The sequence below is a fragment of the Tasmannia lanceolata genome, unplaced genomic scaffold (genome assembly GCF_043159265.1).
Source record: "Tasmannia lanceolata isolate RefF3 unplaced genomic scaffold, GAP_Taslan_0.1 ptg000005l, whole genome shotgun sequence".
Taxonomy (NCBI): domain Eukaryota; kingdom Viridiplantae; phylum Streptophyta; class Magnoliopsida; order Canellales; family Winteraceae; genus Tasmannia; species Tasmannia lanceolata.
The window spans coordinates 1,573,286-1,590,484 of NW_027518682.1; the positions used below are offsets into that span (position 1 = coordinate 1,573,286).

The 17,199-nt window shown below is 39.0% G+C and overlaps 2 protein-coding genes across 9 annotated transcripts in view; both read right to left on the reverse strand.

The window, feature by feature from the left end:
• Positions 1 to 4,056, reverse strand: part of NOV (Histidine kinase-, DNA gyrase B-, and HSP90-like ATPase family protein) — a 30,438-nt gene extending 26,382 nt beyond the window's left edge. For 2 of the 4 annotated variants that reach the window (XR_013250524.1, XR_013250525.1), the window contains exons 1-4: positions 3,455 to 4,056; positions 2,805 to 3,142; positions 1,497 to 2,059; positions 1,205 to 1,416 (exon numbers count right to left, since the gene is read on the reverse strand). Coding sequence is in view for 1 of the 4 variants with exons in the window: in XM_077378729.1 (XP_077234844.1) it covers positions 1,205 to 1,416; positions 1,497 to 2,059; positions 2,805 to 3,142; positions 3,455 to 3,910 (1,569 nt within the window). In the remaining 3 variants the exon portion in view is untranslated. The remainder of the gene's footprint in view (positions 1 to 1,204; positions 1,417 to 1,496; positions 2,060 to 2,804; positions 3,143 to 3,454) is intronic. The other 2 variants (XR_013250523.1, XM_077378729.1) reach the window with 1 other exon arrangement.
• A 1,627-nt stretch (positions 4,057 to 5,683) lies between these two features.
• LOC143877025 (uncharacterized) lies at positions 5,684 to 16,968 on the reverse strand. 5 transcript variants are annotated; one of them, XM_077378732.1, is made up of 4 exons: positions 16,845 to 16,968; positions 14,511 to 14,666; positions 9,193 to 9,257; positions 5,716 to 6,104 (listed from the first exon to the last, which is right to left on the reverse strand). In XM_077378732.1, the coding sequence occupies exons 2-4, from the start codon at positions 14,653 to 14,655 to the stop codon at positions 6,036 to 6,038; spliced, it is 279 nt and encodes a 92-aa protein (XP_077234847.1). In that variant the 5' UTR covers positions 14,656 to 14,666; positions 16,845 to 16,968; the 3' UTR covers positions 5,716 to 6,035. The 5 variants fall into 5 exon arrangements, with proteins under 5 accessions (XP_077234851.1, XP_077234847.1, XP_077234848.1 ...); XM_077378733.1 differs by lacking the exon at positions 16,845 to 16,968 and adding an exon at positions 14,885 to 15,048 and having other exon boundaries at positions 14,511 to 14,663; XM_077378731.1 differs by lacking the exon at positions 16,845 to 16,968 and adding an exon at positions 14,885 to 15,048.
• Between the last annotated feature and the right edge of the window lie 231 nt (positions 16,969 to 17,199).

Consider the following 17,199-nt stretch of genomic DNA (forward strand, 5'->3'; position numbering starts at 1 on the left):
CTTTTAGCTCAGATAACATAAATGACTTAAACTAATGCAAGTTGTGAGCTATAAAATGGTTGCAGATTACAGTGGGTGAAAACAACAATTTTCTTCCTCCAACAATTTTCCAGTTTATGGAAAGAACTTGTTATTGTTTTATTTTTATTTTTTTGAATGGTAAGAACTTGTTATTTTTGAAAAAAGATTTCAAAAATGACTACATCAAATGCGTTTTCTTGTAGGTAATAACTTACATCACAGGTTGAAGAAAACAAAACCTTAAGGCAGAAACAAGAGCACATTTTTTCGTATTGTCGAACACATTTTAAGTTGAATAAAACAAAATGGTTGTTTTAAACATTGGAATTGCTAGGTGTATTGCTAAGTAAAGTTGAACAACTTGGGGAATAGTAGAAAATTTAGGTAGGCAGTTATTTCCATCAGATCGCAAAGGTAGGGGATAACGCAAGGGTAGGGCATATTATGAAGATATGGTCAGTATCAAATCTCTTGCTTGCCATATCTCTACCATAAAGAGGGCTGGGAGAAACCCCCCAAATTCCTTGATTCTGATGCTGCCTATGTCCCCTTCGTAGAAGAATCAATGTCTCAGCAAAAGTTTGTTTGATTTTACTCAAGTTCAATTAGTTATACACTTGAATTCATATTTCATACAGAAATAATTGAGCTAAATCTTCCACCATGTAGATATTTTGCATGAAAATTACTTATGAGATTAAAATTTTGTTAATCAAAACACTGAAATGAATTGCAGTTGTTTCAGAGAGGCAGATCACAGAATGTCAAGAGCATGATATTCCTGATCCAACACAAAGATGAGAGATTTTAAAAATGCAATCGGAATGCCTGAGTAATCCATAGAAAGGATTTCTTTCTCTTACTTTGATGCAACATTTGGAGACAGCAATGATGGTGAAACGCGAATGCATCTATTAGTCATCCAAGTTCAGACACTTATGATTCCTCCTTATAACAAAAAAAAATGGTTCGATAACTAGGGTGGTTGAACAGAATCAAAGATGGATGAGTCATATACACCATGGATAGGATGCAAAATGTGCAGTAACAATAGGGCAATGAAAAATATTTTTAAAAAAACAAAAAATAGGGCAATGATAATCGCTCTCAGTGTGTACTTGATACAGGTCAATAATGGAAACAAGAACTCATAAGTATGGATCTCTAAAGAAAGCTGACATACCTCACCAATAGGGTTTTCCCTACAAATCTCTTTCCACGTTGATACAAACATTTCTATGGTATCACTAGTAAGCATAAGGTTGCCTTGGTCATCATGTCCTGGTTGACGTCTATCTACTCTAGATGAAATGGAACCAGTGTCAGCATGCTGCGATTGTAGATCTTTCCCCTGTGCAGATTTCTTTTTTGGTTTCCGATTAAACTCTTGATTTCCTATAAAAAGACGCGAATTTGTAAATCATGCTTCTGTCTTTATATTTTCTTTCTCATCTTTTGGTGCAAAAAAAAATCACCTTTTTGGCACAGATGAGCTACCATCTTTGGCAATTTACAGGATGAGCTACCATTGATGTTCTGATTCTCACACTTCCTTTTTTTTTCATGTGACTTTTTACCTTTCTCGCACTTTGAGATACCACTAGTTGGGGATGGCTGGGTATCTGTTTCAACTTTGAGTCCAAGCCGTAACATCTCTTCGTTCACTGATGGGTAAGGGCAGCTACTCACAGGTTGATCACTCATCTTTCTACTTTCTGGTGAATTCCGACAATTGCTGTTTGAATCGTCATCGCTGTCCCCATCCTCTTCACCATTTTCATCCTCGGAACTTGATGAAATAAATGTGATATGCTTAGAACCGAAACCTTTTAAAGCAGTAAGCGACTTGACACGCTCAGATATAGGCTTGAAGCGCCCTTCCAGCACTTGTTTCCGGGATTTTGTACCAGAAGCTTGTTTTGATGCCTCTAGATATTTCTTAATAGTTGCCATTTCTGATTTTTCAAATGCCTGTAGATATTTCTCAAGTGAAGCCTTCTCTGCTTTCCTTGCTTCCCGAATAGCAGTGATGTGCATCCTACAGCCAAAGAAGTATTAATAGACGTTTTTTTTTTCAAAAAATGAATATATATGTATGAGTTTTTATATGGCGTGAGGCGGTATAGTCCAGTATTTTTCAAAAAGCATAGTACAGCTCACTCCATAGGATGATCAGAGGGTTAAGACTTAAGATCATCCCTATGGGAATGATTTTTGGGGCACATCCTATATACCTTGTGGCCCAACAAGTGGCCGGTTTAGATCATCCTATGGAGTGGGTAATACAATGCTTTTTGGAAAATACTGGACTATGCGGCCACACCATATATATGGGAAAATGTTTGTGAGCTAGAGCTCATATAAGCTTATATGAGCTAGACCTCACTAGCATAGGGGGCCCACATTGTTTGGATGATCCAAAGCATTCATTTGATAAGGATCGTCTTGCTCTGGATGGGCCATGCCCTAAAAACCTTTTGGTAAGGATCGTCTAATGGGGAGAATTTTAGGGCATGGTCAATCCATAGTGCAGCTAAAAGCAGAAAAACATTTAGATCAATGCTAAGGGTGTCCCATAACAGTATTTACGCCTGCCCATATTATTCTTTGGTATAGCCAGTTGCCAAACAATTCCTCCACCAAAAAAAAAAGTCAGTTCCTTCACCATCTTACATTTGTCTGTGACACCGTGCAATGAATCGAAATACATGTTTAGAATCTCATTATCAATTCTTTCACCACATTGCAATTAAAACAGTAAGAATCGGGAACAGGATGCATACCCCAAGCTCTGAATCCGAACACCAAGCTTTTCCCTAACTTCGACTGATCGTTTCATCGCAAGGAAACCCAAAAACCTCTCCGTCTGGATATCCTTAGCCGTGCAAGTGCCCATGAACTCAGCAAGGAAAGATATTATCTCCTCCGTCGTTATCTTAACAATTTCCATTGTACCTGGAGGAATCCAAAAGTAATGCTCGACGAGTGGATGCCGCAACAAAGGCCCCAATCCAAGCTCTTCAAACGTTTCAACACTCTCGTTCTTGCAAATTTTGACATCCAAATCATACAAAGAAGTAATTTTCCGCACACCAACGAAGCAGTGTATGAATGCATTAATCTGTATAACAAGAAAACGAGATAAGAAACACCAAAAAAGAAAAAGAAAATACAAACTGACCTTTTGGATAAATGGATTTTATAATCTTGGATTTTACACGCCAAAACATGGATTTTATAAGCTAAAACCTGGATTTTATAATCCAGGATTGTACAATCCAGCTTTTAGCTTATAAAATTTAGGTTTTCCTTATAAAACCCAAGTCTTAGCGTAAAAAATCAAGTTTTAGCTGGAAAAATCCTGGATTTTGCAATCCATGTATCCACAGGGCGGGGGGGGGGGGGGGGGGGGGGGGGGGGGGGGGGGATAGACCTTTTCCTCGATGATCATGAGGCGACGGAGCGTAGGAACGTCCTGGAATTGAAACCCTAGAGAGGTCCAAGAATCGAGTTGAATCAATTGAAGGGCCGATTGAGAGACTTTCCATGCGGAAACAGTTTCTCCGGCAGCGAGGAGATCGTGATGCGCTTTCGCTGCGGCGCGCTCCATCTTTTCAAGGATTTCATCGGGTATCGGAGAGGGATGGTGTGGCTGGAATGGGGCGTGGGAGAACGATTGGGGATGGAGGAGGTTATGGTTATCGAGGAAGGAGTTAGGGTTTTGGAAGTAAGGGTTAGGGATTTCAAAGTTAGGGTTAGGGATTTGGAAGTGGGGATTAGGGTTTTGGAAGTAAGGGTTAGGGTTTTGAGGGAAGAAGGAGGGATGAGGAGGAGGGGCTGGACCCCAAGCGCCGGACCTAGGGCCGGCGTGGTGCGGTTGGCCATACATGAGGGGTTAATGCGTCGGTGTGGAAGCTGGAAGGAGGAAGAGAGTGCTGTATTTATAGAGTAGAAACTAGAAAGGAAGGTGCCTGCCTGTTACTATTAGCACTCGCGCGACTCGACAAGCGGTCGACTAGTAGGTGCATCTGGACTCTGTAGTTCCTCCTCGGAGTTAATCGCACCGGATTTGAAAGGTCACACGAGGATTTGAAGAATAACACGCCAGTCCCTTGTTACTTTCGGGGAGGGGGGGGGGGGAGTCTATAGAATCTGCTTAGCCCAGAGTTCCTAAAAATTGAGTTTGGGAGCAACAGCTACACTTCAAGACTCCTTCGGACTAGGAGTGCAAGTTTGGCTCTGTGAGCCTGAACATGAGTCTGGGCTAGATTTTCCAACCCTGAGGGCGGGCTTCGGTTCACTTTTGCAGGCCCGAGCTAGGATACCTCTGGCCAGCCCTAACGGTGCAACTTGGGTTGGTCAAGTCGGCTTGAGCTTTTGGTAAAAATTGAATTGGAATCAACCCAACCCCGACCCCATTTTAAGGTAAAAGCTCAACCTGAATTCCCAAAAATCAACCCGAGTTGCACCCCAAGCCAGCCCAACCTTTCCCTGGAAGCCCAAACCCGCCCTGGGCAAATCCCAGGACAAGTACAAAAGTTGTGGAGGGATTATCATACCATCCCTTAGTTTAATTAGGAGAGGGCGGGGTTTAGATTTAGAAAACCCAATTATATTAAGGTATTACATACCTTTTGGAATAGAACTAAAGAGATGAGTGCTCTTTGTATGGGACATGTGAGGAGAGAAGGATGGAAAAGAATCTTACTTGGTATTTTGTATATTTGATCTGTTTTAGATCAAAGTATAACTAGGGGTGCAAGCTTGGCCTTGTGAGCCCGGACCCACCCTGGCTCGCCCTGAGCCTGAACTGGGTCTGACCCCCAACCCTGAGGAGGGCTTGGTTCACCTTTGCAAGCCCGAGCCAGGGTCAAGGTTGAGGTTTCTTAGGCCCAAAACATAGGGTAGGGGCGGGCCTGGGCTAAGATAATGGGATCCAGGGTTGGGCTTGGGTTTTGAAAAGCCCGGCCCAACCCGACCCTATTGCAGCCCTACTTCGGACTTGACAAGTACTCCTTACTCGCACGAGTCTTTTCGACTTGAGGAATACCCCCAAGTCTCACAAGTCTTTTCCCAATCAATTTCAATTCTTGTGTTAGTCAGATGGGCAGAATTTTAGCAGAAGACTCCTCTAAAAATTCCCATCTCATACAATAGAACTTAGGAAGTTCAGTTAAAACAGGTGATCTTTTGAAACACCTCTCTCTCTCTCTCTCTCATATTCCAAGTCCTATTTAGATTTCACCTGTAAACATGATAAAAAAAATAAAATACGAAATTTAATTCAAACAAGTCTAACAAGTTCATCATTCTGATCGGGGCAAAATCAGAATACCACATCTCGGAGCAAGAAACAGATTCTGACACTAATACTCCTTTAATTCCACCCAGGTATCATTTCCTGATTCCATTCATTATTTTCAACTTAACATAATCAAGCGAAATCAGAATGGGATACCAATTCCAGTGCCTCATTCGAGCAATCCAAAAGCACCCAAAAAAATAGATAAGAAAGGTGAAGAAGAAGCTGAGACTGCCTGTTGGGGTCTAAATTTTCTAAGTTGTACGACACAAAATCACAAATAAATCAATACCTAGATATAGGGTAAAGGTAAGCAACCCAAACAGTGACACTAGATTGGCATAATCTAAGGCCCACAAATGGTAAAGCCACACCCCTTTTACTATAACCACTCATTCTAGCCAATCCGGCAATTAGGATCATTCAATTGGTTTACTTTTGCCACATTGGCCATACAAAGTGGAGCATATTTTTACATAGATCTGAATAATCGACGTATACATTAGGGAAGGAGTGAGGAGCAAGGCACAATTTGGGTTGATATGGGACGGGTCAAAACCATTCCTCTTCCAAGAAAGGAAAAACAACAAGTAATAACATCCATTCAAATAGTATTACTAAAGAAATTTTGGCCTCAAAAGCATGTTTCCATTTCTCTCTTCTTTTGTCCTATCTTCCAGTTGTTGGCATAGAGTAATTTATTTCGACCCGGCTATTTGGGGGGATCAGCAGCTTCAGTTGTAGTTGCTTCTCTGGGGCACTGTGCTACATATGGCTTCAGCTACGTACAAAATAAGGGCTTAAATCAGTACATTATAAGGATTATCACTTATTCACACCCACATATAAATTTTCAGAATAACATCATTCCAAATCACAAAAAGCGAAAACAGTATTATGTTGCCCTGTTATTTTTGGATTTTGAGTCAAAAACTGATGAGTGGACTTGAAATTGAGTTAATCCTGAGTCTGATAATCAGTTTTGGACTCAAAATCCAAAACAAACAAGGCCTAAATGTCTGGAGTTACTTAAAATATTATAATCAGCACTACTACATACAAAAACTGCTGAGGATAAAATAGCAGAAGGGAAATTCAGCATCCTCCTCCAGAGTAGATAGTACATGAGAAACATTATAAATTAACACCAACATTACACCAATTACCAAAGAGTGCTGCTATGGAGACCTAGAGTGGAGCCGAAAGTATAGCCTAACAAATCCCCATATGCCACATGGCATGTGAGGGGTAGTTCTGCCATTTTCAAGGAGAAAAAGGCTAAAAATCAAGGAAAGGATTTCTAATGTGTTTAGTGGCTATTTGTTTGGTTCCACTCTTGGTCCCCAACATGGTTACCATATCATTATTCATTACCAAAATACACAATTTATCAGCAAAATGACTAGGAACAACCTTTTTCTCTACTATTGTAATCAAATGTTGGGTGCTGAATATAGGGGAAGAAAAATATGGTACACCATAGGACATCATCCACCCAATTCTATCAGGGAATTGATGGAGCCACACTGAAATTCTATGGGACTCCTATGTATACTGGCACAGGCCGCATTGATTGCACCAACAGAAATGACGAGAGCATCCAAATCATCATATCCAGATCTTATTGAGAGTGCCTTGGCTTAATGAAAGTATTATTTTTTTCTTTTCTTTTTTTTCTTGGCTATGTTCATTTCTTTTACAACAGTAGTTGAGCTTAATTTCCCCAGATATATACAGAGATATATGTAACACCTCCCTGGCCGACATCCTTGACCCACTGTCCACCTCACAATCATGGAGCAGAGTAGTCAAGGTAACTACAAAAAGCCCAGGCAAGAAACCCTCCAATGCATCTAAGCGATAGTCCAAGCAGCAAGCATAGGAAAGAAAAGTTTAAGCTATGTTTGCTGAAATGCTTTATTTTCTGGCATATTTAGCACTACAAAGTGCAAGTATACAAATGGGTATATTTAGTGTTGGTGATTCGGGACTTCTTACTAGTACCAAAGATGGATGTCTACATATGTTTAAGATGTTTTATTCAGGTAACTAGCATTGACGTTTGAGACACGGTAGCCCTATGATTGCTTTCTTTCATAAGCAGAACTAGTAATTATTAGCTAATTATTAGTAAATAATAACACCAATTACTGATTAGTAAATAATAAAACTTTAAATCAGCAAAAATGTAAAGCTGTAAATGGTGAGTTTGTCATATTTGCATATGTGTGGCATCTAAGGAATAGTCCAGGGAGCAAGCCTAGGAAAGTTTGAGCACTGTTCAGTAAAATGCTTCATTTTCACATATTTAGCTGTTAAATTTGTGAAGCGCAAATGAGATAGTTACAAGAAAAAAATATCCAAGAACAAAGGATAGCAAGTCTATCCAAGGATAAAACAAAACCCAGCTTTTATGCCCATGGTGAACAGCCTGAACAGGATATTTATTAGTTTAGTGATTCAGACCTACTGCTTACTGCCACAGATGAATATGTATATATGTTTAACATGTTCCATACATATGACGAGCATGCAAGTTTGATAAATTGTTGCCCCGTGGTTTCACAGAACTAGGAATCATTAACTAGCCTAAGTACTAGAGAGTAAAATATTTGACTTTAAAAAAATATACCAAGAATGTAAAGTTGTAAGTGATGAGTTGGTCATTTCTGCCAATGGGTGGTGTCACCTGGGTCCTAGGCGGTCATTATCCAACTAGGTGATAATCTAGGCAATCTTCTAAAACTGCCCATGGCTACTGTGGGATATGCAACTAAACCCCCCGGATAAAAATGTGAACAGCTAAAAAAAAATTATGCATTTGTTTCTTGTAGAAACAATACCATCTATAACAATGCTGTGAAAGTGAGCAGCCACGTGCATATGAACCATTTAAAGTATAGACTCAGCCTTTGATAATGAAAATATGAGTTGCTTCAGAATTTTCACATTGAAACTTGAAAGCACACATCTCTTGAAAAAAAAAAGGATGGGTAAATTTTGTAAAAAAAATCATAACATCCAACTCCCTGTGATGGAGGGCCTCATGATGCCAACTGGAATTATCTTAGTGACCTTCATATTAATTGGAAAATACTTTTAAATTTTGTGTTTAAAAATGTAACAATCAATTGCGGCACAAAATTATCCTTCAATACACATACAAACATGTCTAAATTGAAAGGGCCATTATTGTGGTAAATGGAACTATGGAAGGTATAGTCAATTTTTACCTTAAATGCTTCAACTACTAATCAGACTCAGCGTGAAGTTGCAGATACAATAGAGTGTATTAAATCAAAGATGAAAAGCTAATTATTCAACCTTCAAGAATATTTGTCACTATAGCAAACAAATACAATAACAAAATTAGGTTCTTTAGAGACAACCTTTAAAAATGAAAAAATAGTCACATTTGCGAAAGGACCCACATTTGATAATACACGTCATTTGCATCAATCCAGCTGGCCCACCTTGTATTGGCCTCAACATAAAACACAGCAGCAATGGAATAGCACTAACAGCCATTTGGCCCACAAATGGACAGTTAAAACAAAACGTTATAAGCCCTTCTCACTGCCTGTTTCTAGGTGACCACTAGGACGGATAAGATCATCTGCTTCAAGTGATTATGGTGCAGTAGCAACAAAAAAATTAGGATCACCAGATAGTGTCTAACACTCTAGAGCATTGATTTGATAATCCACATTTGGATAATCAACATTTGCAACAGAATATGGTGCATATTAATTTCTATCATATTAATCAATTTTATCCAAGACAAACAGAGAAGCTTCATGCATCTCACGACAAGTAGTAAAATATTTTTTCCAAGATAAAAAGCTACAATTCCAGCAGGAATGAAGTACCTTGAAGTCAGTCAAATCAGGGACCACATAACGTGGCAATTTTTCATCCATCACAACATACCCACCTGCATCCAAATGCTATTACAAACAATCAAAATGATACTCTAAGCTTTTTGCCCTCCTTTTCCTTCATTTTTTCATTCAAGCAGATTTTAAAGTCATGCAAAGAATATAAATTACAACTCACAATACCATAACAGATGTTATGGTTATAAATATGGCATAAACAGTAAATTTCTTAGTTCCTAGTAAATAAACAGTTCAAGCCAAAATCAGTCAAATCTTCTTCTTTTTAAATGGTGAGAAGATTTTATTAAAGAAGGGACCCTGGGACTGAGATGGTGAAAACAGAGCGAATACAAGAAGACCAAAATCAACAACAAAAGGTTAGATCTCAAGAAGGGAGAAAGTAAAAAAAAAAAAAAAAACTCCAAAGATGCCCTCCCAACACCCACGCGGGCTAATCTATCCGACTCACTATTGGTCGATCTCCTGATATGCTGGAAAGACACCGGAAAATCGGCCACTCTACCCTAGATCTCGTCAATCATGTGCATAAATCTCCAAGAAAAAGGATGGTTGCCATTCATGCACCTGATTGCATTAAGCGAATCTCCCTCCACCACTAGTCTGGCAAGAACACTAGGATCAGAGATTTTAAAGCCCTGTGACACTGCTCTCAACTCCGCATCATTGGGATTAATAATCCCAATAGGACCAGAAAAATCCCACCTGGTAAGCCCACTCTTGTCCCTGAGTATTCCTCCAACTACAGCAAGACCTGGGTTACCCAGACTTGAACCACCAAAGTTAAGTTTCAACAATCCAGGTAGGAAGGGGACCACTAAGGGGAGGTGACATCCCTCCTCTTCCCATTGGAACATTTTTTTTTTTTTTTGAATGGTCACTCCCCATTGGAACATATCTCTCTCCAGCTCCGCCATAGAGAAGAATATGAAGGGAACGTAAAACAACGGAGAACATTCACCAAGATATCGTTAGCACTATAACTTTTGTATAAATATAGACTGATCTTTTGACAAAACCCTTGAACACACGATCATTCCTTTCTTTCCAGATGGCCCATACCATAACCAACAGAACAACTTTGCACAAAATCCTCTCCTTGGCCAAAGATCAGTGAAACTCAAAGGGAAGACCTAAGACACACCAAATCTTCAAAGAATACGGCTCTAGAACTCTCTGAACTGCAATGACGGAATATATGATCCACTGACATTCCGTCCTCGACACAAAGGGCACAATTATCCACAAAAAAAAATCTTCTGGATTCGCAGATTATCAACCATCAAGAGCCCCTCTTCTAGAAGGCAGACCACCCAAAAGCACAGTGATACACGATGAATCGATGATCGAAGGAAGGACTAATACTTCTCTCAGACAGCATCCCAATCCTCTCTAGTTCATTGCTCTAATTTCGTGCTCTCAATAGAAGGTATCAACAAAGACTGTTCTAGCATGAAATCCAAACTCTATGCGACCCATGGAGTCTTCAAGGATAGAAAAGATGCATGAAAATCTTGGAGATTACCATCCAGGTGGGCTACCAACCCTTCTAATTTGGCGTTTAAGCCTTCCTATAACTCAACTATTTTATCGACACTACATCTAGACATGTTTCCGATCTAGTTCAGAATTCACATACCAACCTGACGCAGGCCAAATGAAGGACTAATACTTTGGTCTACACCAACATGGTATAGGATGGATCTATAGGAGGGATGTTAGGGGTGAAAAGGATGGTAAAAATTAGGGTTTGGGTCCTAAAATTTCTACTAGATTTCGCATAGGTTTAGAATGATGCAACCATACGCCAGAAAAGTGTACAAGCATGACGGAAAGCTGCAGACGTATGTCGAGATGGTACACGCAATGGATTTTGGTAAGATCAAGGGTCATAGGGGTTTGGCTGAGATGGGATAGGTAAACAAGAAGAAAAATTACGGTTTTGAGGTTTTAGGCAAGGAAAAGGAATATTATCAGTTCCCGGATAGATTATTTCTATGGAAGAAACCAATAAAGGAAGAGAAAAAGGGAAATAAATATAGATTGCAAGGGGAATAAATACTTGTCTCAAGGCATCGAACCAAGAGTTCTCCTTGGCATATCATTGAAGAAGCTTCGGCATCTCACCAAAAATGAAGAAGATTATGCTAGAATCACACTAGCAATCCCGAGATTTCGCACCTTTGTAAAGAACTAGGCATCACACCTTGGCAAGAAGTAGCCATCACATCCACAATAAAGAGAAAAAAATTCAAATCTTTATTCATTCATCATCCATCCATCATAGCCTATCATTCATCATCCAAAGTATCTATCATCATTATTAAAAGAAAAGCACCCTACAGCTTATAATATATATATATATATATATATATATGAGTAAAGTGAAGCTACACCGCCGGTGTGGCTAACTTAGCTACACCGCCGGCTTAAAATACAATGGGCCCACATTGTTTTGGTGATCCAAACCATTCATTTGATTGGCCCTCACATAGATAGGGTGTCCACCAAAAATCAGCTCCATAGGATCATCCCAACCCTTCAAACTGTGGAGGCAAAAATGGACAAATTTGTGAAGGTTTTTACACGTTCATTTTTGCCTCCACAAATCGTAGGGTTGGGATGATCCTATGGAGCTGATTTTTGGTGGACACCCTATCTATGTGAGGGCCAATCAAATGAATGGTTTTGATCACCAAAACAATGTGGGCCCATTGTATTTTAAGCCGGCGGTGTAGCTAAGTTAGCTACACCGGCGGTGTAGCTTCACTTTCCTCTATATATATATATATATATATATATATATATATATATATATATATATATATAGAGAGAGAGAGAGAGAGAGAAACTAGAAAGTTCTAAAAACCTAAACAAAAACATTACACTTTTAGACTAAAACACCCTCTAATGACTTGAAAAACTTGCTCCCCGCTTAAAATCCCCGTAATACATGTATAGGGTCTATTTAAACACACATAACTCAAAAAACTGAAGTCATTTTGATGAGAAAAGACTATAGCACCCCTCTAATAACTTAAGGGACTTAAAAGACACAAAAATTAAAATTTGAATCTTTAGATGGTCTCCATCACACGGACTCTAGAGTATGGTAGAAATGCCCCGCGGTCTAGCCAAATGTGAAGAAGAAAGGCTTGAACAATCCGGCGATAGAAAGACTTAACGTTGAAAACACCCAACAAGCATGAGATCCAAATCCTTTTATCCTTACCAAACTTCTTAATATAGTAGTAATCGAGCGGGTCAAGGAAGCAGGTCACCCGATCAATCTCTCTATCAAAGAAGTTTTGTCTGAAGTTAACCTACAATGAGATGCTTACCCTCACTCCATTCAAAATAGTCCTTGACGAAAGCTTCCTTTTTGTAGACAACCCTAAAAAGGTATGGAAATAACTCCACTAATGTTGATTCATGACACCACTTATCATGCCAGAATTTAACTTTGTACCCTTTGCAAACTATGTACTTGATCCCTTCATTAAACTTAAATTTTTGCCTCAAAATATCCCTCCATACCATCAAGCCGAAACTCCCAAATCGGTCTTCAGAAATCAAGTTATTACGGCCAACCCTATATTTAATGACAATTGCTTATTCCACAATTGATCCCTCTACGTTGAACCTCCAAAGCCACTTGCCTAAAAAAGCTTGATTAAACCCTTTCAACCTTCGAAAGCCTAATCCTCCTACCGTGATTTAGTTGATCTCCAACTTTTTATTCCATCCCCCCTTTTTTGAATGATAATTTAGTCCATCCCCTGTGAGTATGAGAAAGCCATCACACATAATGGGAGAATATGCTCGATCTCTAGGAATTTTAAGGTGCCCTGCCCCCCCTTTTTCTTTTGAAAGGGTAACATTTAATTAAGAAGACAAAATAACAAATGGGGACAACCACAAGGAAAAGAAGCCCAAGATCGCCATCCATTGTCATGGATGGCATCATTTCATCATTAGGGAGAAAGTATCCTGTATCCCAGCTTTGTTGACATGTCATGTGCAAAATCAAGAAAATAGAAGTTCATGCAGAGTCGACTTTAGACCTATCATTGTGTTTAAAAAGAGTTCCCACGGGCATGTTTGGCAACCATGAAATTTTCTCCATGAAAAAAAATTTCCAAGGTTCGTTTTAGGTTTTTTTTCACGAACAGATATAACTAAGTTAATGAAATATAAGAAGAGATTACAACCTAAAATCATCGGGCAGAGGTTGCCCAATGGCAAGATTTTTTTCTATTTACACCGGAATTCGCTAGTGTGTCCGCTAGATCATTTGAATGCGAGTAAAAGTAATCAGCTTATTGCTACATTTATCCTTCATTTCAACATTAAAGGAGCCCAATGCCACTGACCCTAACTATCATCATTTGCCCAAGCCGTTACAGTAGCTGAGTCCCCACCCCAAGATTTTTTTCTATTTACACAGGAATTCGCTAGTCTATCCGCTAGATCATTTGAATGCGAGCAAAAGTAATCAGCTTATCGCTACATTTATCCTTCATTTCATCAATAAAAGGAGCCCAATGCCACTGACCCTAACTATCATAATTTGCCAAAGCCGTTACAGTAACTGAGTCCCCTTCAGCTTCCAATCCACCACTTATCCTCTCCTGAAAAATTTTAATCCTTGCTAAGGTTTTATACTGAAAAAGTCATAGCTGAAATAATTTTTACCTAAAAAGGCATTAACAAGCCTTGGAAAAATGTCATCCGAGGAAAAATAATCCAGGCAAAAATTTCCATGGTTGTCTAGCATGCCCTAAACATTATACAATGAGCAAGTCATCCTTCAAATCTTGTTTTCTTTCTTTACAGGATCTATCAGTCCCAGCATTGGCGTTTTCAAAATCCATTAAATCCATAAGGACTCGACTTCAAATACAAATCATACGTTATAATCAGTACAGATCATCTTGCAAAGAAAATGTAGTTCCTCAAGGTTTCGTGGGCTTGCTTTGTGTCTCCCATTATCTTTATTGAAAAATTTATAAAGACGACATAAAGATCAGGTGTCGCTAATCTAATTTGCTAAAACAACAGCCTTTCGTTAAATCTTTAATACTTAGAATTTAGAAAGATGAAGATCATATACATTTCATGGATGGAGCATAGAAAAGACCTCTAAAACATGAAACTATACAAATAGGTACCGTCCTTCCATGAGGATCAGAAATTATCGCAATTTTCCAACAACCAAACAGTCAATTTGAAAACCAAAAACTCAAATAAACAAATAAATAATAGAATATCAACGGTGAAATAGGTCAGACCTTTACGAGTATGGAAACCAGTGGGCTTGCAATTCTTTCCCTTGTAGTAATTCCGAGGAGCTCTTTTTGAAGAAAGAATGTCTAGTGACGATGTACGCTTTCTTCTCATCGCCCTTCCTATACCTAAAATCAATCCCAGCGCCATTTCCACCTCTTCTGTCAATCAAATAAACAATTCCTCAAATCCAACACACACACACAAAAAAAACCTACCAGTAAGATTAGCTGTGTTTTCCTTAACACCCAAAAAAATCAATGAAAAATGCATCAAAAATTTTCACCCAAAGGCCAAAACCCCAAAGGTTGGAAAAATCTCAACTCCACATCGCATCCTGATAATGGAAAAAAATACTAGACGGTGAGTTTATGCACACCAATGTCTAGTCTTGAACCCTTCCTACTAGATTTCCAGTTCTTGAAGCCTGAATCTAAAACCCTAGAAAATAAAAACCCATTAACTTAAATGAGATTTCGCGCGAACCCGGTTCGTGACCAGACCGGGATCCTAACCGGGTTCCTATTTTTCTTTAATCTTTACCCCACTCTCGGCTTTCATTCTTCCTCTTGTAGTAGACTCGTAGGGGGCTTCAAATAAAACAACGCTACTGATGTTAGCACTAACATGTTTTCATAGTTGCACTAACTTGTTTTAATAATTGCACTAACTCAACTCGTCTTTTCATTTTAATGGGCTTGTTAGAGTTTTTTGGGAATTGTAATAACCTTTTACTGCTCATTAAAGAAGAGTTAGTGCAATCACCACAACATGGTAGTGCGAATATCATTGGCCTAAAACAATTGTGTTGTAGGGATGGAAATTAGGTTGGCAGTCCCTTCGTTTAGTAATGATACCACCCATTATATTAAACACTTCTCTCGCTAGATAGCTTTTGGGAAATCTGTAACATCCTTTAACTAGTAACTAAGATAGCACATATAGCACGAGGGAGGCCATGGCCCCCAATTACTTGCAAAATCCTTTTGATGTTGCATGGCTGTACATGCATGCATAGCTAATTTTGTGGCCACAGACCCCCAATGACCTATGCGGGCAAGTGCAAATTAGTCCGGCCACCCCGAGTGTAAATTCCTGGCTCCGCTCCTGGATTATTCCACCTCAGATCCTAATCAAAGAATTCCTCTTTGGTACGTAGGTCACGATCCATTTCAAATCCGAACATACTAGTTATTTTCATGCACATGTATTGTAATTGGACATAAGTAGGGGTGGACATGGTTCCGGTTCGAACCGAGGAACCAAACCAAACCAGCACATATGGTTCGGTTCGGTTCTATATGTATATGGTTCGGTTCCGGTTCCGAAATCCGGGAACCGGTGCAAATTCAGTTCGGTTCTGGGTTTCGGATTCCGGAACCGAAAACCGAACCGAGAACCGACCCTCACCTTAAGTCCTTAAAATCACCCCACGCCCATGTGATAAAATCACCCCACTCCTCATTTGATAAAATCACCCCACGGCGTTTTAATTCACCCCCTTTTAACTTATAAGTTTTAACTTAAAACTAAAAACTAAAAACACAACAGAAACTCAGTTGAGATGGGTTGTCACTTGGTGAAGGGCCATTGGTGAAGGTTGGGTAAACCCAGAACCGAACCGAACTGAACCGATTATATATGGTTCTGGTTCTGGTTCGGTTCCATACATATATGGTTCAGTTCTGGTTCCAATTTCAGGGAACCGAATATATATGGTTCGGTTCTGGGTTTAGCCCAAAACCGAACCGAACCATGTCCACCCTTAGACATAAGATAACCCAAAAAAGTAGACACAATCTAATTATCGGCATTTCTAGCCCAGCTGTCACAAATGGCTATCAAGACAGTGATATTTATTGGAAATTAACCCCTGGTATGTGGTTATTTTCAGTATCCTCGACTGTCATTTTTTTTAACAGTGAGGCTAATTTTTATTAGAAAAAAGTAGGGCAACTTGGGATACTACCTAGAATCGCTGCTTACTTGTGAATAAGATTTTCCAATGATAATTAGTAGATGCAAATGGGACATTAAGGCCACGTTGGAAGCCATTAACTAAGATCCACATTAACTAAGATAAATTATAAGAGTCAGTGCGAAATGCTTGAATCAGAACCCAAAAAAAAACCCCTCAAAAGAAAAAAAAGGAACTTTTGAGAAGTGCAAATCCACTTTAGAACACCCATCAAAAGAAAATAAAATTATCCACTTTAGAAAGCACGTGAATCAAACATAATGGAATGCACACACAAGCCACACTTCTCTTATAGAAGTACGTAATTTTTTATTAGAATGTTGGGATGCTATCAAAGTGTAAAATTGTAAGGGATACAAACCTAACTGGGCGGAATAGAAATGAACTAAAGATGATGAAAATTTATATTAGTGTTAAAACTCTGCTTGTTTTGGATTTTGAGAATCAAATACTAGTCCAAAAAGTGATTATTGGACTCAAAATTAAGGACCCCATTTGCTTTGGGTGACGAAAAAATGTAAATCATCACTAGACCATCATTACTGATATTGGCACTGCCATGTTTTAATTATTGCACAAACCAAGCTTATCTTTTTTTTATAAAAATAAAAAGAAGGAAAAGACGTCTAAAACAGGACGCCTTCCCGAAAATAAAGATGGCATAAGGATTGCCGATCGATCTAGCAATCTTAAAGTGTAGAGATACGCGCCAAATT